General features: G+C 33.2%; 3 protein-coding genes and 1 pseudogene across 7 annotated transcripts; all 4 read left to right on the top strand.

Moving 5' to 3' along the window:
* The first annotated feature begins 1,897 nt into the window (after positions 1–1,897).
* LOC125806780 (glucomannan 4-beta-mannosyltransferase 9-like) lies at positions 1,898–8,966 on the top strand. The gene is made up of 9 exons (XM_049486527.1): positions 1,898–2,640; positions 2,750–2,848; positions 3,402–3,654; positions 6,008–6,118; positions 7,017–7,153; positions 7,295–7,408; positions 7,515–7,714; positions 8,112–8,306; positions 8,407–8,966. Exons 1-9 carry the CDS (start codon positions 2,311–2,313, stop codon positions 8,567–8,569), a joined length of 1,602 nt encoding a protein of 533 aa, XP_049342484.1. The 5' UTR covers positions 1,898–2,310; the 3' UTR covers positions 8,570–8,966.
* Positions 8,967–9,643: 677 nt separating this feature from the next.
* On the top strand, positions 9,644–10,680 carry LOC125841079 (peroxiredoxin-2E-2, chloroplastic-like). The gene has a single exon (XM_049520088.1). It carries the CDS (start codon positions 9,842–9,844, stop codon positions 10,523–10,525), a length of 684 nt encoding a protein of 227 aa, XP_049376045.1. The 5' UTR covers positions 9,644–9,841; the 3' UTR covers positions 10,526–10,680.
* Positions 10,681–14,066: 3,386 nt separating this feature from the next.
* Positions 14,067–18,464, top strand: LOC125840970 (splicing factor U2af small subunit B-like). Of its 5 annotated transcripts, none has more exons than XM_049519957.1 (6): positions 14,067–14,407; positions 15,805–15,891; positions 15,974–16,055; positions 16,614–16,740; positions 16,867–17,428; positions 18,142–18,464. In XM_049519957.1, the coding sequence occupies exons 1-5, from the start codon at positions 14,171–14,173 to the stop codon at positions 17,384–17,386; spliced, it is 1,053 nt and encodes a 350-aa protein (XP_049375914.1). In that variant the 5' UTR covers positions 14,067–14,170; the 3' UTR covers positions 17,387–17,428; positions 18,142–18,464. The 5 variants fall into 5 exon arrangements, with proteins under 5 accessions (XP_049375914.1, XP_049375917.1, XP_049375918.1 ...); XM_049519960.1 differs by having other exon boundaries at positions 18,071–18,464; XM_049519961.1 differs by having other exon boundaries at positions 18,062–18,464.
* A 1,004-nt stretch (positions 18,465–19,468) lies between these two features.
* On the top strand, positions 19,469–19,612 carry LOC125807161 (U1 spliceosomal RNA; annotated as a pseudogene).
* Positions 19,613–22,552: the final 2,940 nt, after the last annotated feature.

The following is a 22,552-nucleotide window of genomic DNA, read 5'->3' as shown; positions in this document are numbered from 1 at the left end:
CCAAATCCTGGGGTACAATTGGACTTAATTGTTCCTCAACTACTCCAAAAATATTGTATTAATTTGTTTTCTTTAAGAGAAAATTCAAGAGTATTATAAAATCATTATAAGTACTTAAACCAAATAATTTGTTTTAGTTGATTAAAATAATGTTCCCCTAATTCCAAAATTAAGAAAACAAATTTGACTTCGACACAAAAGATTGCATTTGTTATATTGATTATTTAATTATAACAAAGATTTCTTGTCAGCAAATGAGACAATTATTTTATATTACTATTATATAAAACAACTTTAGAGTCCTTAATTTTTTTTATTTTTTTTGTAAAAAAGGTACTAATTAAATATATATATATATATATATATATATATATATATATATATATATATAATATATGTCCAAGCAACATCATAATCATAGGATTCAGTGTGACAACAGCAATCAGACATAGATTTTTCCGAAATAAAAAATAAAAATAAAAATTAAGATATTAGTATATACATAAAATTGTTTCTCAAATATAATTCATGTAATTATATTTACCGTAGATTCTCATAAGTCATAAACCATACAATTCAGACTGAGATAATCAACAAATAATGTCATAACTCACAAGTAAGAATTTTTATATTCTTAATTAAATATCTTAGATCTGAGTCTCGACTTCAAGTCATTTTTAAGATGAAGAACTTTACTCCATAAAGTGATTTTTCTTTTTACATAAATTCGGATCAACCAACCCAAAGTAAGTACCAAATACTGAGTTAAGAAAAAGTCACTTTTTGAATTCTGGACATTGTTAAATTCATAGTTAAACTTTAGTTGGTTTTCTCCAAATAAATAAATAAATATATTCTAAATAACAATACAAATTATTTTGCAGAAAATGAAATCTCTATTTTTTTAAAAAAAAAGGAAAATAAAAATATACCACCAAAAATGCAGTTGAACTGTCATAGTCTTGCAAACTGTACAGAGTAAGCTGAGACAAATTAGTCAATATATCCTTACTTGAATTAATCCACTTCATTTACCTAATTTTAAGAATGTAAACATTAATTACTGTTGTGTTAATGATTGATTACCAACTAATGTTGTTTTAGTTACAGAGTAGATTATATACTTAGTTTTCTTGGTTCTGCAATTTCTATATGGAGCTAAGTTATGTGTACTGATTGTCAGTGTATAATTTTCTTTTCTACACTAACAATTAAAATCTGTTACATTATTTTTACCATCTAATTTTAATTTTTATCATGGAACTAATGTTTGAGTCATACAAAGTTAAAAGAACAGAAGGAAAGATTTTTAAAACCTATATTATAAAATATATTGGATTATACTGATTATACTAATTAATGGTCTATCGAATATAAGCTTTCAATTTTCACTCGGTAGAAATAAAGTTGTGTATATACTATTCTTCATAGAGTAAGATTATAGTTAATCTGATATTGTCAACGCCATAAACTTTTTTTGTACGTGTACATTATACGTGCAAATTTTGACTTAATAAAAAACTTTTACGCTATCAGAATAGTTAGTACTCTCTTCATACTAATTTACGTGTCACAATTTGACTTAATATAAAGTTATTTTTTAAAAAAGAAAAAACACTTTCAGATCATTTGCATTTCTATAAATCATTTCATTAGGTATAAAATGAGAATTCTAAGTTAATTACTATAAAAATATAACATTATTTTTTGAAAATATGCCAGATAATTTAACACAAATATAGTAAAAACTAATTGTATCATATAAATTTTTATTTTTTTAAAATTAATTTAAACATTTCTCAATCAATTTTTTGTTTACTCCCTGTTACTCCACCAGTCCCAAACACATGAGCCAAATTATAAAAAGATGCCTTTATTCTTCTCTTTCTCATTCCACATTCTCCTGTGCTTCTTCTTTTTCTCTCTGGTTTCTTCTTTCACCGCTTATTCTCCATTCTTACTATCTCATATCTGCTTCTGCTTTCTCATTGATTGCAGAAGCAGAAATCATTATTTCTTACCCCATTTTAAATTCCAAAAAAATAATAATAAAAACTGTCCTCATTTGATTATGAGTTCAATTTAATCTTTTTTTCTGTATTTCTGACATTCCACCATTGTTTTGCTTCATCTAGACGCAAAAAATCCCGGAAAAACCACATATTTTTTTCACTTTTTGCCTTAGTTAAAAGCCTCCCCTGTTTTTGTTCTGTTTTACTCTGTTTTGTTTTAGTTTCAAAAAAGCTCTTTTCTCTCTAATAAATCCCCTGTTTTACTCTATTTTGCTTTGTTTTGTTCTGTTTTTCTGAAATGGATCGGTTTTCGTCGACGACTCTGTTTCCTGATACACTAACTGGTACAAGAGATGATTTAACAGAGCAATTGACGATAATTTGGGAACAGATAAAAGCTCCATTAATTGTTCCACTTCTTAGAATCGCGGTGTTTTTGTGTCTGTTAATGTCGATTTTGCTCTTCATTGAGAGAGTTTATATGGGGATTGTGATTACGCTAGTGAAACTTTTCGGTCGAAAACCAGATAAACGTTATAAATGGGAATCTTTAAAAGATGATGTTGAGATTGGGAATTCATGTTATCCTATGGTTCTTGTTCAAATTCCAATGTATAATGAAAAAGAGGTTTGCATTAATTAACCTCTGTAAATAATTGCTTTTGTTTCATAACTATATTTTTGGTTAATGTGGAGTTATGGATAAATATTGATTGAATTTGCTGTTTTTGTTATAGGTTTATCAGCTTTCAATTGGTGCTGCATGTGGACTTTCATGGCCTTCTGATCGTATTATAATCCAAGTTCTTGATGATTCAACTGATCCTATTATCAAGGTATAACCAAATTCCTTCGAGTTATATATACTGACAGTATAAAATGAATTTTATAATATCAGGTCATCTAAATAGAACTACAAGTACTTAAATGACGTAGGCATCGACATAAGTTGTGGTGTAGTGGTAAGACTACTTTATACTTAACCAGAGGTCTCAGATTCGAGCCTTCTGTATGAAGAAAACCATGTTGGGAGCATTATCTCCGAATAGACCCTGTTTGTGTGTGATCTAAATTTAGTCAGGCTCCAAGTAGGTTCTGGACTATTGAACTTTGGACACCGCATGGAAACCAAAAAATTTGATGTGGGCAACCTACTATAAGCATGTTGAATGACAATGGATCACTCGACTCTGGACATCGAGCGGGAAACAAAATAAAATGATGCGGGCAACCTACTATAAGCATGTTGAGTGACACACATAGTGTAAACTGTCAACTGTCAGTGTATATAAGTTAAATTCTAAATGGCACACATAGTGTCAACTTGCTTCATTTCGTGTCATTTTTAATGAAAATTCTGACTTCGCTGTTGTTTTGGAATTGGTGTAGAATTTGGTGTCAATGGAGTGCCAGAGATGGGCAAGCAAAGGGATAGATATAAAATATGAAATAAGAGACAACAGAAATGGGTACAAAGCAGGAGCATTGAAGGAAGGATTGAAACATCCATATGTAAAACAATGTGATTATGTTGCTATATTTGATGCTGATTTTCAACCTGAGCCTGATTTTCTCTGGCGCACCATTCCATTTCTAGTTCACAATCCTCAACTCGGACTTGTTCAGGCTCGTTGGAAATTCGGTAAGTTACTCGTTACTCTATATAATAGAACCCTTGTGATTTTCCCTAACATGCGTAGCAAAAACTTAGTACATCGAAATGTCTTTTTCCTAATCAAAATCACACTTGTCATAACAAGAATCATTAAATTAAGGGGTCATTTGGTTGGTCTAGTGAGGAAATTTACTACTAACATATTTGGTGAAATTTTCAAAAATTATTTACTTTGAAGCATGTTACATAATGTGGCAATTTGTGTTTGACTAATAAATTTGAAAAAATAATATTAAAACAACAAGCTTGATCGAGGTTTCAAAAATGCTTCTGAAAAAAATATACCTTTTTGGTTTCTAGAAAACAATTTCTACTACTATTAAAAAAAAACGCTTATTTTCCAGAATAAATAAATAAATAGGAAACACTTCAACCCTCTAGAATAAACATTCTTAATTTTCAAAAGTTTTTCTAAACAAACTATTAATCTCCACATAAAATTCGAACCATTAATTAATAATAATACCTACATAAATTACAAGAAAATCTTATATAGTATTATTTTGTCCGGAATGGAACGTAAAACAAATATGTTGGCACTTAAATACACTGGCATCATAATAATAAATAAGCTTTTGTTTTATTCAAAAAGTAAACACATAAATATATAAATTTAAATTTCATATATACAATAAACAGTAACATATAGTACTATACAAAAATAAATAATTCGTGCATTATAAACCACGTATTCCTAATTACAGAATAAAACTTTTGTCACTAATTATTGCTTTAAAAAATCACGTGTTATAGTATCAACTTTCTAGCAAAATATAAAAATTAATTTTTATAGCTGTCGGTGGCTTTAGACAGCTATTTTCTTGTTGTGTGTATGATGATTTAGGTAACAATCTTGGTTGGTCAATTTGGTTGGGCCACGTATACAAATATTAATGACGATTTGTGTTATTCGAATCCGAATACCATTTAAATATAAAATTGGGATAATGGTCTAAAAATAGTTTACTATACTTACTTTAGTTAGTATTTACATTTTTCTTTTATGTGGCACAAATTTTCTTAATTAATCTATTAGAAAAAAAATACCTTTTTTTAATATTCATTTTATTTCACTCTTATGATCTAATCTCACAATATATTTAAGACAATAAATTTCAAAAATAGCTTTTATTTTCTTAAATTTGATGCTCAATTAATTTACGCCACATAATTAAAAATGTTCTTTAAATATTTATATATTGTCTCATGATATATGCACTTCAATAATCGGTTGAACAACTATATATACTGGTGGAATGATATTTAACGTGAGATCTCGGGTTGAAGCTCATTTTACTAGAAAAAATTCCTATAGAAAGATCTCCCTTTAGAAATTGGTTATGCAATGCATCAATCTGAATTTAGTCGAGTGTATCAATATGAATATCAAATATCGAACGTAAAATAAATATAGACCTATCCTTTTGAGCTGGAACGGTACTGAAAAAGCTGCCATGTTTTATACTTACAATGTAAGGCTGTTATGGAGTCGTCTTGATGAAGACAAATGGTACTTATAATATATAGCCAGCAATTGCATGTGCCAAAAGAGTTGTGGACCTAAGCCACCTCCTACTTACTTAACCGACACTAATAAGTGCAATAAATTCCACAGGATCTATATGTTACGAATTCGAATCATGTAAGTAGCAATTAATATTTGTGTTAGGATTCGTTTGATCTATAAGTTACGAATTTGAATCATGCAAGTAGTAATTAATATTTGTGTTAGGTTAGTATAAGCTACATTAGAATGTGACCTTTTTTTAGACTTTACGCGTGAGTGCGAGATGTTTTTTGTAGCGAGCTACTTTTTAATATAGTTTACGTGAACGTGCGATGTTTTATGCACTGAGCTATCTTTTAATAATATAGTTTACTTGTCGTAACATGTGATCTATTAATTCATGCTTGTTTTATAGGTTTAATGAATCAACTCCCATGTTTTAATTTATTTGGCATGCTTTCCTTTTTTGTTAGTCGAAAAAAGAATGTCATATTTATGTAATTAGAAATAATTTAACTTTAAACTTTTCTTTAATTTTAATAAAATGATTTATAGTCATACAGACTAAAGTTTTTTAGACCATAAAATTTTCCAAGTTTTTTTTTTTTTTTTTAATTAAAAAAAATAAAACTTTGTTCTAATTCAAACAATGTTACATTAATCATAAGCTCACATTGGTTAGAGAATGAACTGGTGATTTGTTTATCTTGACTTGAACAATCTTTCCTTTTCGAGTTTTCGGTTTAGTTTTTGATATTAAGTTAGGTCCAAACGTCGTATCTTTTACGATTTTGTGGTGTATAATGGTTGCAGTGAATGCTGATGAATGCTTGATGACAAGGATGCAAGAAATGTCCCTGGATTATCATTTCACAGTGGAGCAAGAAGTGGGCTCTTCCACCTATGCATTTTTTGGCTTTAATGGTACTATCAACAAATTGCTTCCCCATTAATCATCTTTTTCATCATCTCAGCTAATTTTATACATGTAATTAATGTTTTGAGATTGACCCTTTTGAAATCTCTAAGGAACAGACCAGATATGATTCATGTTGCTCGGACTCTTCTTTAAAAATGTCGTTGAGTGTGTGTTAGATTCTCCAAAGATAGTGTATTTTTGGAGGATTTGACACGGGTGTGGTGCAACAATATTTTCGAAAAGTCCGAGCTTAAAAGACAAAATAATATTTGACATTACTCGTGTTCAAAAAGAAACCAAATAGACTAAAAGTCATATATAAGGTCTTTTGGGAACAGTCTCCATTCACGAGGTAGGAGTAAGGTCGGTGTACACTTTACTCTCTCCAGACTCTACTGGGGATGTTGTTGTTTAACGGACTAAAAATCATAGGAATGGCAAAATAAGTAGATATCGAGCTTGAAACATCTCACACCATGCATACTAAATGCGGGATCTTAAAACTAGAAACTCTAGTTCGGAACAAATTAGCAGATGAGATTGACGAAGTTTAGGAAAATGTAATAGTAATGAAGTTTTGACGTTCTTTATCATGCACGGAAGCCTGTCTGTCTCCATTAGTCGAAGAAATTTGGGACCCTCTTGGCTGCGCTGTGCTTGGATGCACTAGTCTTACACACGCCAACGCTGAGATGAAAAACTATTTTTCCTTGTCTCAGCTAATTTTATGCAGTAATTAATGTTTTAGTCTTTTGAAATCCGTAAGAGGCCAAATGGAGCAAAATGAACACTGAGGACTCATATAACCGACACCAATTTGCTTAGAATTGAGGCGAAGTAGCTGTTATTGTTGTGTTTGAATAGAAGTAAAGCTCACAATGTGTGTGTGAAAAAACAACACAGGGACAGCCGGTGTTTGGAGAATTGCCGCATTAGAGGAGGCTGGAGGTTGGAAGGATAGGACAACAGTTGAGGATATGGACCTGGCTGTCCGCGCTAGTCTCAAGGGCTGGAAATTCTTGTACCTTTCTGCTCTCAAGGTAATACTTAAATTCTCCCCTCTTAACTTATCCGAAATACGAGTGATATATCCTATTTACAAACAAATAAAATGTCATACTTACTATAGTGACATTGAGTCATGACATGCCAAACTTTAAGATCTTGTTTCATTTGTATAGGTGAAAAATGAATTACCAAGTACATTCAAGGCGTATCGCTATCAACAACATCGTTGGTCCTGTGGCCCGGCCAATCTTTTCAGGAAAATGTTTATGGAGATCATAAGAAACAAGGTAAATTCCTCGTGTAATCGTTGTTATGTGAATTTTATAACTGCTTAGTACTACTGAGCTAGCTAAGTCCCTGTTGAGCCTTTATGTTGCATTTGTCTTTTCGCAGAAAGTATCGTTGTGGAAGAAGATTCATGTGATTTACAGCTTTTTCTTTGTAAGAAAAGTTGTAGCCCACATTGTGACATTTGTGTTCTACTGTGTTGTACTACCTGCAACTGTATTAGTACCTGAAGTTGAGGTTCCGAAATGGGGAGCTGTTTACATTCCTTCCATTATTACAATACTCAACGCAGTTGGAACTCCACGGTCAGTTCTCATTCCATGTTAAGATTTTACTTCAAATAGTACTTAGGAGAGCTATGTTGCTCGGACTCTTCAAAAATGCCTCCTGGTGCGTGTCGAATCCTCCAGAAGTAGTGCATTTTTGGATGATCCGACAGGGGCGCGGTATCATTTTAGGATAGTCCGAGCAACATTGCTCAGAGTGACATAAACAGAAAAGGGAAATAGGAAAGACACTGTTAGATTTTACAGATCCTTGCAAGATGATCGATAATCAAACGCTCATGAGCTGCGGAGCAAGTACTTAAACACAAATGTGTGATACTTATAGCAAGAGCTAATAATATATAGTTACTAGTCCATCATTTGAGTGTGAACATGAAAATGCTGAGGTTTTGCGCTCGTGCCTATTTGACAACAGGTCGTTCCATCTGATAATATTTTGGATCCTTTTCGAGAATGTCATGTCACTACATCGAACAAAGGCTACGTTCATTGGATTGTTAGAGGCAGGTAGAGTCAACGAATGGATTGTCACAGAGAAACTAGGGGATGTTCTCAAGATGAAATCAGCCAGCAAAGCAGTTAAGAAACCTCGATTTAGGTTCGGTGACAGGTAAACAATCCCTCTCTAAACTCACTTCCCTTTCGTCGTTTAGATCAAACAGGGCTAACCATACATCAAACTAAGTTATTCTTTGTTCTTTTGACAACAGACTTCTTTTGTTAGAGCTAGCCACTGGTGCTTACCTCTTCTTTTGTGGATGTTATGACGTCGCCTTTGGGAAAAATCACTATTTCTTGTACCTCTTCATTCAAGCATTCGCCTTCTTCATCATCGGATTTGGTCATATTGGTACTTTTGTTCCCAACTCTTAAGGACACTACTCGTGTAAGCAACGCTGAAGCAGTAATATTTTCAGCTTCCTTTTTTTTCACACGTAAAGAGAAATCGAGTTGTTCATTCTTTTTGGTTCTAGCATAAAGTATTCGAGTTGATAACTCGAATCTGTTTTGTTCTATTTGTGTATATTCCAATGAATATGTTTGAAGGTTAAACAGTACAAGAAAGAAAATTGTATTGTGAAAATGTGTATACAGAAGACAGGCAAGAAAATGAAGGATATATAATATCTTGTGCTTATTATACACCAAGGAACAGCTAAATTTGCTGCTTATTTTTTTGTTTGTTTCTTTGTATTCTCAGTTGTCTTTTTATTATGTTATATAGAAATTGAAGTGAACTTGATAATTGATCTTGTGAAAGGTAATGAAATAATTGAACCCTGTATATTAATTCAGAAATTCATTGAACATGCACATGTAACAAACTCGATAATCATAAACTTCAAATATTAGATCCATCACAGGACATAATGATATTTGCTCTTATATTTTATAGGACGACTAGTTTAACTAGTGGTTTAGGAGAATTTAGTCATTGAACTAGTGTTTCAGGAGAATCTAGTCATTTAGTGTATATAACTATCTCGAAGGTAGCTCTTGTATAAGGTTAGGCATAGGCGCTAGCGCTTTACTAATATAATAAAAAAGTTATGTTTTTCTATTGACGGAAGATGCAAGCTATGAAAACAAGTTTTTATTGTATGCCACTATCATGAGAGCTCTTTCGCTAAATGGATTCTACGCGGCCCAAGTATAGCAACCTGTATGTAATTATCATTGATAAGGATTGTTTCTTCCGAATGTATGCAACTATCATTAATGATTGCGCTTTTCCTATATGGGTTCTATGTGGTTTGAATACAGAAACTTGTATGTATGCTACTATCATTGATAGGTAGCGTTTCCTACGTAATGCGAATATAGTGCTTATATGTAATTATCATTGATAGAGAGTGCTTCCTCTAAATGAGATCTACGTGATGCAAATCTGAATTAGTTACGCTTCAATTGATTTATTACAAAATGATGTCCCAAAAGTATACCTTTTAAAACTAAGTGGGCTTTTCATATAATAAACTAATATTAGATGGGATCAAGAATGAAAATGTCAATTACCCTAAAAATCTTTTGGCCCTCTTGCAAAATTGACCCTTCATAGTTTGTTCCGTCCATATCCTAAAAAGGGTCTCTAAAAAGGCCACAAAATCCCCAAAACCCAATCAAATTTTCTTGAGTACAACAACAATGGCTGCCACTACAGCTGCCATTTTCACCCTTCCAAAGCTCTACAAATCCTCCATTAACCCAAAAACCATTTCCCTTTTTTCCCCAAAATCCACTCTTTCTTCTTCTTTTTCCATTTCATCTGTTCCATTCAAGGTACATCACTCAAAGCGCAACGCACAACCCCTTTCATACACCACTCCAAGAATCTCCGCCACAATCTCCGTCGGAGACAAATTACCCAATTCCACACTTTCCTACTTCGATTCATCTGATGAACTCAAGACCCTTTCCGTCTCTGACCTCACATCTGGGAAAAAGGTTGTTCTTTTCGCTGTCCCAGGTGCATTTACACCAACATGTTCACAGAAACATCTTCCTGGTTTCGTGGAGAAGTCAAAGGAGCTAAAATCGAAAGGGGTTGATACAATTGCTTGTATTTCGGTTAATGATGCTTTTGTGATGAAAGCTTGGAAGGAGAATTTGAACATTGGTGATGAAGTTTTGCTGTTGAGTGATGGGAATTTGGAGTTTACAAAGGCAATTGGGTGTGAACTTGACCTTACTGATAAGCCTATTGGACTTGGTGTTAGGTCTAGAAGATATGCTATGCTTGTGGATGATGGGGTTGTTAAGGTGTTGAATTTGGAAGAAGGTGGAGCTTTTAATGTTAGCAGTGCAGAAGATATTCTCAAGGCTCTTTAGAGGTTTAGTTGTGTTTTTCTTCTCTTGTTTCTTTCTTTTGAGGGAATGTTGATGATAATCATGAGGCTGAAATGTTGTTTTCAAGTGTTTGATTACTAGTCTTTGTGATGAATAATACAGATGTCTTCTAAGATTATGAACCTTATTAGTTAAAGCCCTTTTTTTTTTGTGTTTCCTGTTCTATCTATTTGGAGATTATGACTATATGTGATTCTGTTTTTTGTCTTGAGCCGAGGGCCTATTGGAAACAGCCTCTCAAGGTGAGGTAGAGGTAAGGCTTGCGTACACTCTACCCCCCAAACCCCATTCTGTGGGAATACACTGGGTATGCTATTATTGTTATTGACTATATGTGATCAATTTTTAAGCTGAATGAACGTGAGAATTGAGAGAAATTTTGTTCAAAGAAATGACTTGTTGAAACTTGAAATTTGTTGAATTTGGAAGAAGGTGGAGCTTGCAATGTTAGCAGTGTAGAAGATATTCTCAAGGCCCTTTAGAGGTTTCATCGTTTTATTTCCCCTCTTTAGAAGTAATGTTGATGATTCATGAGGCTAAAATGTTGCTTTCAACTGTTTGATTAGTAGTGTTTGTGATGAATAATACAGGTGTCTTCAAAGATTATGAAGCTGCTTAGTTAAAAGTACTGTTTTTGTTTCATGTTATATAAATTTGTTTGGAGATTATGACTGTATGTGATCAATTTTTAAGCTGAGTGAACTTGGGAGTTGAGAGTCATTGAGAGAAATTTTGCTTAGACAGATGAGTGCAGTTTGATTTCGACACTTTTCGCAAAGAAATGACTTGTTGAAACTTGAAATTATACATTGTAGAAATGTTTTATGCTTGTGGATGATGAGTTGTTAAGGTGTTAAATTTGGAAGAAAGTGGAGCTTTCAATGTTAGCAGTGTAGAGTTTTCTTCCTTTTTTTCCCTTTCTTTTGAGGGAATGTTGATGATTATGAGGAGGCGAACATCTTGATTTCAAGTGGTTGATTACTAGTCTTGTGATTGAATAACATAACAAAGATGTCTTCAAAGATTATGAAGTAATTAGTTAAAACACTGATTTTTGTTTAAGTTACCAATTTCAAAAAAAAAAAAAAAACACTGATTTTTGTTTCCTGTTCTTTCTATATGGAGATGATGACTGTATCTGATCAGTTTTTAAACTGAATGAACGTGGGAATTGGGAGTGATTGAGAGGAATGTTGCTAAGACAGATGAGTCCTGTTTAATTTCGACATTCTGCGCAAAGAAATGACTTGTTGAAACTTGAAATTATACATTGTAAAAATGTTTTATGCTTGTGGATGATGGGGTTGTTGAGGTGTTGAATTTGGAAGAAGGTGGAGCTTTCAATGTTAGCAGTGTAGAAGATATTCTCAAGGCCCTTTAGAGGTTTATTTGTCTTTTTTTTCTTGTTTCTTTCTTTTGAGGAAAATGTTGATGATAATCTTGAGGCTAACGTCTTAATTTCTAGTATTTGCTTACTAGTCTTATGATGAATAATATCGATGTCTTCAAAGATTATGAGGCTAATTAGTTATAAGCACTGGATTGTTTTTGTTTCTTGTTCTATCTATTTGGAGATTATGACTGTATCTGATCAATTTTTAAACTTAATGGACTTGGAAATTGGGAGTAATTGAAAGGAATTTTGGCGCAAAGATATAACTTGTGGAAACTTGAAATATTCATTGTGAAAATGTTATATGCTTGTGGATGATGGCATTCAATGTTAGGAGTGCAGAAGATATTCTCAGGCTCTTTAGAGGTTTTTTCTCCTTTCTTTCTTTTGAGGCAATCTTGATGATAACCATGATACTAAAATCTTGATTTCAAGTGTTCGATTACTAGTCTTTGTGATGTATTATACGGTCAAAGATTATGAACTGTTTCTTTTTTGTTTCTTGTTCTATCTATTTGGAGATTATGATTGTATCTGGTCCATTTACTTGGGAATTGGGAGGGAGTTTGCTATGACAGATGAGTACTGTTTGATTGTGATGCATGTAACTGGTGTCACTTCCCGGTGCAAATCCAGATTTAGTTCGGGCTCCAACTGGTGGGAAACCCGAAGAACTCCTTTTCTAAAGACTTTTGTGTGTGAATAACTTCTACTTAGTTTGTTCCTAAATTGCAGCAAAGTCTAGCCATTTCACTTGATTCAGTTAGTAAAAATGTCTTTTTGAACTGAATTTAAGTTAAAGACAACAACTTTGCAACTAATTGTACAGAATGATTTTGCAAATCAAACCACATAATGAAGCTACATTGATAAAGTCTCATTAGAGATAGGAATTCAATTTGATCGTGTAATTTATTGTTGTTTGAGCTTTATATTAATTTATTTGACACTTGAATAAGGTTAATTTGAGCTTACAATATCTCGACGTGACTATTGCAGCTTTTGAGCATGGAATAAAATAATAATACCGCGTTCGAAACTGTAATTGTATCCTTCAATTTTTTATAGGAAATTTGAACAATTTTGCACGGTTCAAAATAAATTCAGCCTATTTTCATAATTATAAAAGTAGCTCTGGCTCAACTATTAACGGAAGATAAATTCATAACAACTTCTTAAAACTTTAAGAACAAATCTGACATTTTTTTACTACATCTAGGGGTGTGTTCGTAGTTCGGTTTGGATCGGTTATTGGCTAAAATCAAAACCAAACCAATTTAGTCAGTTTTTAAATTTCTAAAACCAAACCAAACAATAAAAATAATGGTCGGTTTGGTTCGATTTGGTTCGGTCTTTTTGGTTCTTTAGGTTGAAAAGTAATAAATTTTTTGAGGACATACGAATTTCAATAGAGGCACACACAATCCTCAGGGAAGCTATTGTGGATTCAATGAAGTAATACTAGAGTTATTATTACACGAATAAAGTGATTTAATTAAGAGAAAGTGTCACTATCTTATGTGAGGTACGGTAGGTGAAGATTAAAGTAATGAATTTTGACTTAGGGTTGTAATAGTTGGACTAAAATTTAAGTGTTGGGTTTGAAAAAAATGATAAATCTAAAGACTTAAGTTAATTAAAATTTAATAAAATACTTATAATTTATTTATGAATAATATATAATAATTATATAAATTTTATATATAATTTATTGATTCGATTTGGTTATGTTTATGGATTTTTTTTAGCAAAATCGAAATCAAACCAAATAATATTGATTTTCAAAATTTAAAATCAAACTGAACCAAATATCAAATTTTTAAATCGATTTCTTCAAATAGCGGTTCAGTTTAATGTTTTAATCATAGAGAAACCCTAACTACATCCCAATAAAAGATCACGAGTATGTTTGACTTCATTTTTTATTTTATAAACAATTAAATTATCTAAGAAAATAAATATATTTATATACTATGTAACGCTTCAAAAGGTACTTATTATTTGCCCCTCCTCTTTTTTTTTGGGTCAAACCTCGAGAATATAAGGAGGAAAAAAAAACTAAAGGGAAAAAATTATTTGTCAAATTTTTAGCGATAATTACAATTTTACCATTGTATCCCAAAAATCCACATTAGAAAACCCCTCTTCAGCCGAAATCAGAAACCCTAGTTTTCACAATAAATTGAAATCGGGGCGGTGCTGGAGAAGAAGAAGAAGAACAAAGCAAGACAATCATGGCGGAGCATTTGGCTTCTATATTTGGTACAGAGAAAGACAGGGTGAATTGCCCTTTCTACTTTAAGATCGGTGCGTGTCGGCATGGTGACCGCTGTTCCAGGCTTCACACAAAGCCTAGCATCAGTCCGACCTTAGTTCTCTCTAACATGTACCAGCGTCCTGATATGATCACTCCTGGTGTTGACCCTCAAGGCCAGCCCCTTGACCCTCGCCAGATCCAGCGCCACTTCGAGGTATATATATATGTGTGTGTGTGTGTATATGTATGTGTTTATATGGATCTAACTATGGCGAAGCCAGTATTTTTAATTTATGGTTTCTGAGCGTGACTAGTAAGGTGGAAGCACAAAAACTAGCTCAGATACGAAGAAATTGAAGATTTAGTTACGATTAGAAATCATTCAATTGTTATTTAATTTAAAATTTTAGAATGATGGAATTGCTAGATTGTGCAAGCCGAATTGCTATTATCTGTTGCCTATGGTTGTGGATGAGTAAGTTGGAAGCACAAAAGCTAGCTCAGGCACTGCTATCATTAAAAAACATGTACTTGTGTATGTGTGATATTAGTAGGTTGGAAGCCCCAAAGCTAGCTCAGACACTGCTATCATTACATAAAACATATACTTGTGCGTGAACGATACAGTGTTCCTTCTGCTTCTGTATGTATATATGGATTGGGTGGATACTTGTTTATTTTTGTTTTTATGGATTGACTGTCTTAAGAAGTGCTATTATCTGTTGGGTTACTACATGATTATCAGAGTCTTTGGTTACAGGAATAGAACTTCAAACACTAATAAACAAAGAAAAGTTGAAGATTCAAACTAGTTATCATGAAGAAATTTTGTTTTTAATTGTTGGCTAATTTTGCTAGGTGCTGTTCTATTGTCCACTGGGAGGTTGGGAGCGATTTTTTTGTGAAACTAAAGAAAGTTAACTCATAACTGTGTTGCATGTTGTGTAGTATGCACAAGTTTAGCATTGTCATTGAATGGGTTTTACGGATTTGTTAAAAGTGAACTTGGTGTTGAGACCTCCACGAGTTAGGGGTAAGGTCTTGCGTACACTCTACCCTCCCCAAACCCCACTTGTGGGATTTCACCGGGAATACTGTTGTTGTTGAACTTGGTTTTGAGAGCTCGTATACAGACCGTAGCATTTTCTGTTTCCATCTGCTGCAAGAACTTAGAACAATGAAAAAGCAAAACAGTGTGTTGTTGAAAACATTAAGCCCTTTTCTTACATTTGTGTGCTGATGGGGTTTTGGTGCTGTGATGTAATTGCATGTTTAAATGGAATTCGTGTCAATTTTTATTCAAAAGACTGTTGTCCTCGTTTTTAGCTTCTGTTTTCTAGCTGTGGTGTCATCTTTGAGGAAATCTGAGGTTTGTTTTATGTATAGGTAATTTGTTTTTGAAGTTCCTAATGGGTAAGATAAGGTCTGCTTACATCTTACCCTCACTAGACTCCACTTGTGGGATTACACTCCGTTCATTGTTGTTGTTGTTGTTGTTGTTGTAAGTTTCTAATAGGGATCCTGTCCTAGTAAAAGTAGGTGGATTTATTATCCTGTGTTTCCTCTGATTTCGTGGGTATGAAATATGTGTGATCACCATTGAACATGCAGGACTTCTATGAAGATTTGTTTGAAGAGCTTAGCAAGTATGGAGAGATTGAAAACCTTAACATCTGTGACAATTTAGCTGACCACATGGTATGTCCACTTCTCTGATATGAACTTTGCCATAGTGATTTGATCTCATCTGATCTGAGTGATATTGTGCCTCTTTCCGCAGGTTGGTAATGTTTATGTCCAGTTCAGAGAGGAAGATCATGCTGCAAGTGCTCTTCAGAATCTTACAGGAAGATTTTATGCAGGTTAGTTCACTCATTTTGGTTGAATGATGTTTATTTTTAGTTTTGATTGTGTTAGCAGTTAGTTTTGGTATGGGTTTTCTGGTCAACTTTGTTGGTTCTATAGAAATAACCCAAGGAACTCAGTGTGTATCTTATACAAATATAAGTGATTTTTGGTTATATTTATCTCAAGTACAGCGCAATTGACCTGTAGTGTGTCTCTACTAGACAGATATCTTTCAAGCTGTTGCTCCCTCATCTCCTTCAATTTCTGGAGATTATGTACAGTATTATGCTGATGGTTGCACTTGTCAGTTGTTTTACACGTGTCAGTGTGTTTAAGCCTACATTATTTCAGTTCTTAGATCATATATATCCCAAATGAGGTTGAAGGAAATTTAGGTTTTGGACTATGGAATATTTTATTTTGCAGGGAGCTTAGTTTATTTCAAAGCGGATGCTATTATTTATAATGGATAGGAACAAATCAAATCCTTTTTTTGTTATATACTTTTGTTTCTCTTTTGTGCCTTAAACTCATTCTCTATGGCTGACAATCATGAAATTTGAAAATTTTAGGACGTCCAATCATTGTTGACTTCTCCCCAGTGACTGATTTTCGGGAAGCCACGTGTAGGCAGTATGAGGAAAATGTATGTAACCGAGGCGGCTATTGCAACTTCATGCATCTGAAAAAGATAAGCAGGTTTTCATCTCCCCATCCCTCCTTTTCCTCTCCTGTCACACAGACATCCCCAAAACTCTGTGCTTTTGACCTTGCTAATCTTGGTATTTGGTGGCTGATGCATTTGTGTTTTTTTTTTTGTTGAAGGGAGTTGAGGAGGCAATTATTTGGGAAGAGTAGTAGGCGAAGGCGCAGCCATAGTAGAAGCCGAAGTCCGCGTGGTAATCGCAATTATGAAGAGCCGCGCCCACAGGGAGGCCGTGGTTTTGGTAGAAGAGGAGGTGGAGGAGGTGGTGATCGCTACCATGATAGAGGTAGGAGGCCTAGAAGCAGAAGTCCTGGACGAAGGAGCGGACAGAGCAGAAGTCCTGGGGGTAGGAGAAATAGAAGTCCAAATAGGGAAGGAAGTGAGGAGAGAAGAGCAAAGATTGAACAATGGAACAGAGAAAAGGAAGAGACGGGTTCTGGGAGGAATCATGGTGGTGGGACACGTAGGGAAGACAGGGAAGGCAGTGCTGAGAGGAGGGCAAAGATTGATCAATGGAATAGGGAGAAAGAAGAGGCAGATTCTGCTAAATATGATAATTTTGATGCTGATAATGGCAGGAATGATGGTGGTGATCACTATGGAGAACAGTTTGATGATGATTACCCGAAGCAGCAGTAGGTAGAAAATGGAAGTGATGGCTGCTATAGTATTGTTGCTCTGGTTAGTGGTACTTCCATCGTACTTATTGTTTCACCTGAATGTCTTTCAATCTTAGTGGCACATTGCAGAAGTATAGCTCACTGTCCATTTTCCACTGTGCAGGGTGGAGTACAGGTCCACTGTCCTATGATTTTGAAAAAAGCATTACCCATCTTTTGTCTTCTTTTTACCAAATTTTTAAAGTACAGGACTTTGTTTAACAGGGATCATAGTGAGGCCTACTTAGGAACACTGCCATTTTTCCCGACTCTGATGCATCCGTTGCTTGCACAGTGAAGCTTGCAGTGCTCAATTTTTCTTGTTAATATTTCCAATGTCCTTTTTCCTGTCTCCTATTGACAACTATTTATTTCTTATATAGGGAACCAGCCAACAGTAATATAGCACCTGTTAATTGATATAACATCTTTTTAACTTTAGGGTCTCTGGTCAAATGATTTTTTTTCTTTCCCTGGTTCATTTTTCCTGAAAATGGAACATTTGATTAAAGTGATTGGGAGTTAAAAACATAGCCCTTCCAAGATTTCTGCCCACCTTAGATTTGTTAGTTGTCTACAGTCTAAGGGCTTCTCTCTTTCTAGGATAATTCATAGAGTTTGTCATTCTTATAAGATTGATGTTATCTATTCCAAGGTTTTGCAGGTTAAAAGGTTCCTGCTTTGCAGTGGTCGTGCCTACCTTTACATAGCAGCTTACAATGGTCTTGTATACAGGTTTTCTCTGCTGCAGACGAGTCCATGGGACTTTTAACATGCTAGGGATGACGAGAAGTGAAGGAACCAAGTCCATGAACCTATGAAGTTCTTTCCGTTTTGGAGTTTTACCATTTGTTAGGCATTACAGGTTTATATCCTCAAAGACAATAGTGCTGTGTATAACTGTACTGGTCTGTGACCTGTTGGGTTGAGTTTCATTTCAGTATTTAATCGTGTTTACTTTCAGTGGTTTGGAGGTTTCTGTTGAAACAAATTTGCTGAAGAGAGCAGGATTTTTATGTGGTAATTGCTAGACTGCAGTATAAACTCCTTTTGCAGTTCCTTTCATTTCATTTATGTAGAGCCATCTTTATATCATGTAGTCGAAATGATCACTGCATCTTCTTTCATGTTGTGTGATTCCGATGTAATATTATGTATTGGTGTGAATATAGGCTTGTGGCTTCATGACATGGAAGCTGAAATCATGAATGTTTGACATTGATAATTTTCTAGCCATTTTGAAGTAATGGTGAGAGAAAAACCTTGGAATAGATAACATCCTTTGCACCTAACGGCATGATTTGCAGTTGAGAGGAAAAGAAACCTGTGCTAAAAAAAACTAGATGCATCATTAAAACAACTTCATCACATAAGCATTTTCAAATGGGTACGTATAGCTAACTAACTCTTTGTTTATGTTGGAATGGGGTTGGGTAATGGACAATTACTTGACTAGAACAATAACATTTCCACGGCAATTCCACCGGTGGGGTTTGAGGATGGTAAGATATACAAAGATCTTATCCCTACTTTAGTGAGGTAGAGAGACCATTCCCGATGAACCCTTGGCTCATAAGAGAGTTATTCGATGTGAGATTGTACGAAAATAGGCAACAAAATAGCAAGATACAATTTCTCACATCATTCAATCTAATGATGTGATCCATTTTGACTCGTCCAGTATATAAGCAGCAATCTGCTGATTAAACACCTCTAATTTATCCCCTATACTTGCCACGAACTTGAATCATCACATGGTTGCTAAAGTAAGCTAAGTTTCACATAGCCGAAGAAGCGAAAAGACACTCTCACTTTGTTCGAGCTGAATTACATTCACCAAAATCATTCTCGAGTGGAAAACCTGGGAAATGAACAATATCTAAATAATTCTAATCTGAAATACAAACTATGAAAACTTAATTACTTGTTAATAGTATCTGTAAATGCGTTGTATATTTCTTTTGGACTGAAGATTAATAATAAAATAGAACTATAATTAACGATTCCGTACCACATCGTAAATACAACGGAAAATATGAACACTACTGGGCTTTTGAGAAATGTATTTACCTGGACGGGGTCAATGGGTGATCAATAAGACTTGTGGCTTAGGCTGGTGAATTTTATTGCACTTTAAAGGGTTCTAGCCTAAGGTCGGCCCAAGTGGTCAAGCCTACGTCATAATTTGTGAAAGATTCGCGCGGCCCCTGCCAAATCTTAGTCTAAGCATTTTGGCCCAATATGAATATTCTTTTGTTAATTTTTTTTAAAAAAAATGAAACTTTGTGTAAATAAAATCAAATTAGTGGAGTATTGTTCTTTTCTCATTTGTCAGCATCATCACTGAATCATAACTTAGGTAAAAGAATTGACGTCTCAACTAACAACTCTATTTTAATCTTAAATTCACAAGCACTCGAGAGTCGCAAGGCATGGAAAAAAGGTTTTCGGGATAAGATCAGACTCGAGAAATAATGTATTTCTCATGTCACGAAGGAATTTTGGCTTGTTTTAGAAAGAAATTGTGGAGGGAAAGATTTACGTGGTTGTTACTCCTACTTTTGTTGAGGTAGAGACATTGTTTCTCATTAGACCTTTGACTCAAAAAACGTGTAATCAAAGCAGTTATAAAAATTTTGTTTTAAAAGGTGATGATCAATGAAATTCGATAAAGACCTGACATACATTTCGACTATTTGAGAGAGGAGGATTAGTTCGAATCTTCCTCAAATAGAAGTTATCTAATCTCTATTGTCTTGCTATAACCTAATATTACTCGAACCGATAATAATTGAACAATGCTGAATTAAAAGAAAGGAAAAACATAAAGATGATTCTGATTTTTTGTTCTCTTAACAAAACCTATTGCTTTGAAAATACACTTTTGTTTAATAGTTCATAGTTCCATATAAATGTCACTGCGTAATAAAATTGCCCTCATATTTACTAGGATCACAAATTTTAGGATTATTTTGCTCAACCCTTATATTAAAAATATATTGTTTTTTTTAAATCATGGTGTCCTTAATATTATTAAATAATTATACACAATAATACTAATCAAATTTAAAATTCTGAATTAGAGTATCATTAATAAAATATATCTTTAGTTAAAAAAAAAACTATATCAGATCAATATGAGCCGAGTAATATGAGTCGAACGGACAAGATGGTTTGGGTTTTAGGAGGGGCGGGGGTGGGGGGGGGGGGGTTGGAACAAAATTAAAAGTGGTTGATGCAATGTTTGTTCAGAGGTAGCTTGGAAGTTGTGGCAGAATAATTCCAATGTATAGAGCCTTAGACAAGACATTTACTGTTCTTTCTTGTCAACTCTCCTCGTATTTATCGATTCTTTCAAATTTTTACTTAAAATTTTACTCCTATATATATATACACTCTCCTCATGTTATATTACTTGATCTTTATTAACTTTGACGTATTTTTTAATAAAAATTTCTAATAATATTTTATTTTTCTTAGTCAATATTAAGTGAATTATTGAGGTATAACATACTTCTTTTAAAAATATATTTGAGGACATAAAATAGACGCTATTTTTCACTAATATATTTTTTTTGATTATTTTCAAATTAGTCCCAAGAAAATGTAAAGTAATTGAGAACCTCATGAAGGATAAATATAAAAAAAAAATGAACTTTGAATAGGCCACTTATTTTGATTTACACAAAAATACCAATAATTTACTTGAAATAGATTAGAGGGGGTACTAAGCTAATTTTTGTAACAATGTTTTGTAACTCTAAATTTTACTACTATTGCTCTTTTATATGATTATTCATTACTAAGGATAGATTGGAAAAAAAATATTTACTCTTTTAATGCTAAAATGAATAATTAAAATAGAATATTTATTTTTAATATATGACCAAATAAAAGGAAACGGACAAATTCAAACATGAAAAGCGGTAGTACCGATAGTGACGCAACAGCACTGAAGACCTGGACATGAAAAAAAAAATATATTTTTTAAAAAAAAACATAGAGATTAGTGAAATGAGTAATAAAAAATAGTTAAAAAGTTATTTTTACTCGTTTATCCATACATATTATTTTTTAAAACAAAGTTAAAAATATTGTAAGCATATGACTTTCATGAAAATAAAATCACATTTTAATTCCGAAAATATCAAGCCTAAATTGAAATTAGTAAAAGTTCAAGACATGAATTTAAAGTAAGTCCAATTTTATTGGGCTATTTCATTTAATGGGCCCACTATATTATTAGCTCAAGGTCCACAATGTGTTAACTAACATGGCACGCCAAGTCAAAATAAAGATTGTTAAGATTATGTCATGTGCGTAAATGATGCAAGAAATTTAGTCAATATAAGATTAATTAAAGTCATTAAATGTCTAAAATGACATATTTTAACTAATCAAATATGATTTAATAATCAGATAATTTGTTATAGATTTGATGACTTACACGTATTATTTAAAATTAAGCAAAACATCTCATATATTACTGAATTATCTATACTCTACAATTATAAATAGGGGTACTACATAACTCTTTTGTCTCATCCAAAATTAGAGAGGAGGACCATAAATTTTAGAAGGCATCCACAATGTAGTCATAAGATCATAAGTTTTTCTCTTTATCAATGATACGTATCAACAAATCTTTCTTTAGTGGTGATCCAAAAGTCCTTCCCAAATCAAGAAGGCATTTATATTTAAGATTTTTTACTCCGAAATTAATGAGGCATTGGTATAAAAATGGGCCAACTACTCCCTCCGACCATTTCTACTTGTTCTTTTCAATTTTACACATCCCTTTAAAAAGTAATAATTGATACCTGTATTTTACCACAATATTTATACTAATTTATATATATATGCTTAGCTTTTAGAAAATGGTGAGGACCTCTTGAAAATAATCTATCTACCTTTCCGAGGTAGTAGTAACACCTGCGTACACTCTATCCCTTCCCTGACTCCATTTTATGAGATTTTAATAAATATGTTATTATTATTGTTAATATGCGCAATTCATAATATTTGTAATAAGTTTTATAAATTAGTTAACCAAAAATAATAAATGAAGATAATTGTTCTTTCCAATAGTTCTTGTTCTTGATAAGAACAAAAGAAACTTAATAAGAAGGGCAATACGAAAGGAAAT

This window comes from Solanum verrucosum, unplaced genomic scaffold (assembly GCF_900185275.1).
Source record: "Solanum verrucosum unplaced genomic scaffold, falcon-dt-bn FXZP01000196.1, whole genome shotgun sequence".
NCBI lineage: Eukaryota > Viridiplantae > Streptophyta > Magnoliopsida > Solanales > Solanaceae > Solanum > Solanum verrucosum.
Note: the sequence above shows the minus strand (reverse complement) of the source record. Positions and strands in the feature narration are given on the sequence as shown.

Coding starts and splice junctions, on each gene's coding strand:
- LOC125840970 (XM_049519957.1), top strand. CDS start 14,171: ATGGCGGAGCATTTGGCTTCTATATTTGGTACAGAGAAAGACAGGGTG. Junction 15,892..15,973: donor ACAATTTAGCTGACCACATG/GTATGTCCACTT, acceptor CTCTTTCCGCAG/GTTGGTAATGTTTATGTCCA. Junction 16,056..16,613: donor TACAGGAAGATTTTATGCAG/GTTAGTTCACTC, acceptor TGAAAATTTTAG/GACGTCCAATCATTGTTGAC.
- LOC125806780 (XM_049486527.1), top strand. CDS start 2,311: ATGGATCGGTTTTCGTCGACGACTCTGTTTCCTGATACACTAACTGGT. Junction 6,119..7,016: donor TGCATTTTTTGGCTTTAATG/GTACTATCAACA, acceptor AAAACAACACAG/GGACAGCCGGTGTTTGGAGA. Junction 8,307..8,406: donor CGATTTAGGTTCGGTGACAG/GTAAACAATCCC, acceptor TTTTGACAACAG/ACTTCTTTTGTTAGAGCTAG.
- LOC125841079 (XM_049520088.1), top strand. CDS start 9,842: ATGGCTGCCACTACAGCTGCCATTTTCACCCTTCCAAAGCTCTACAAA.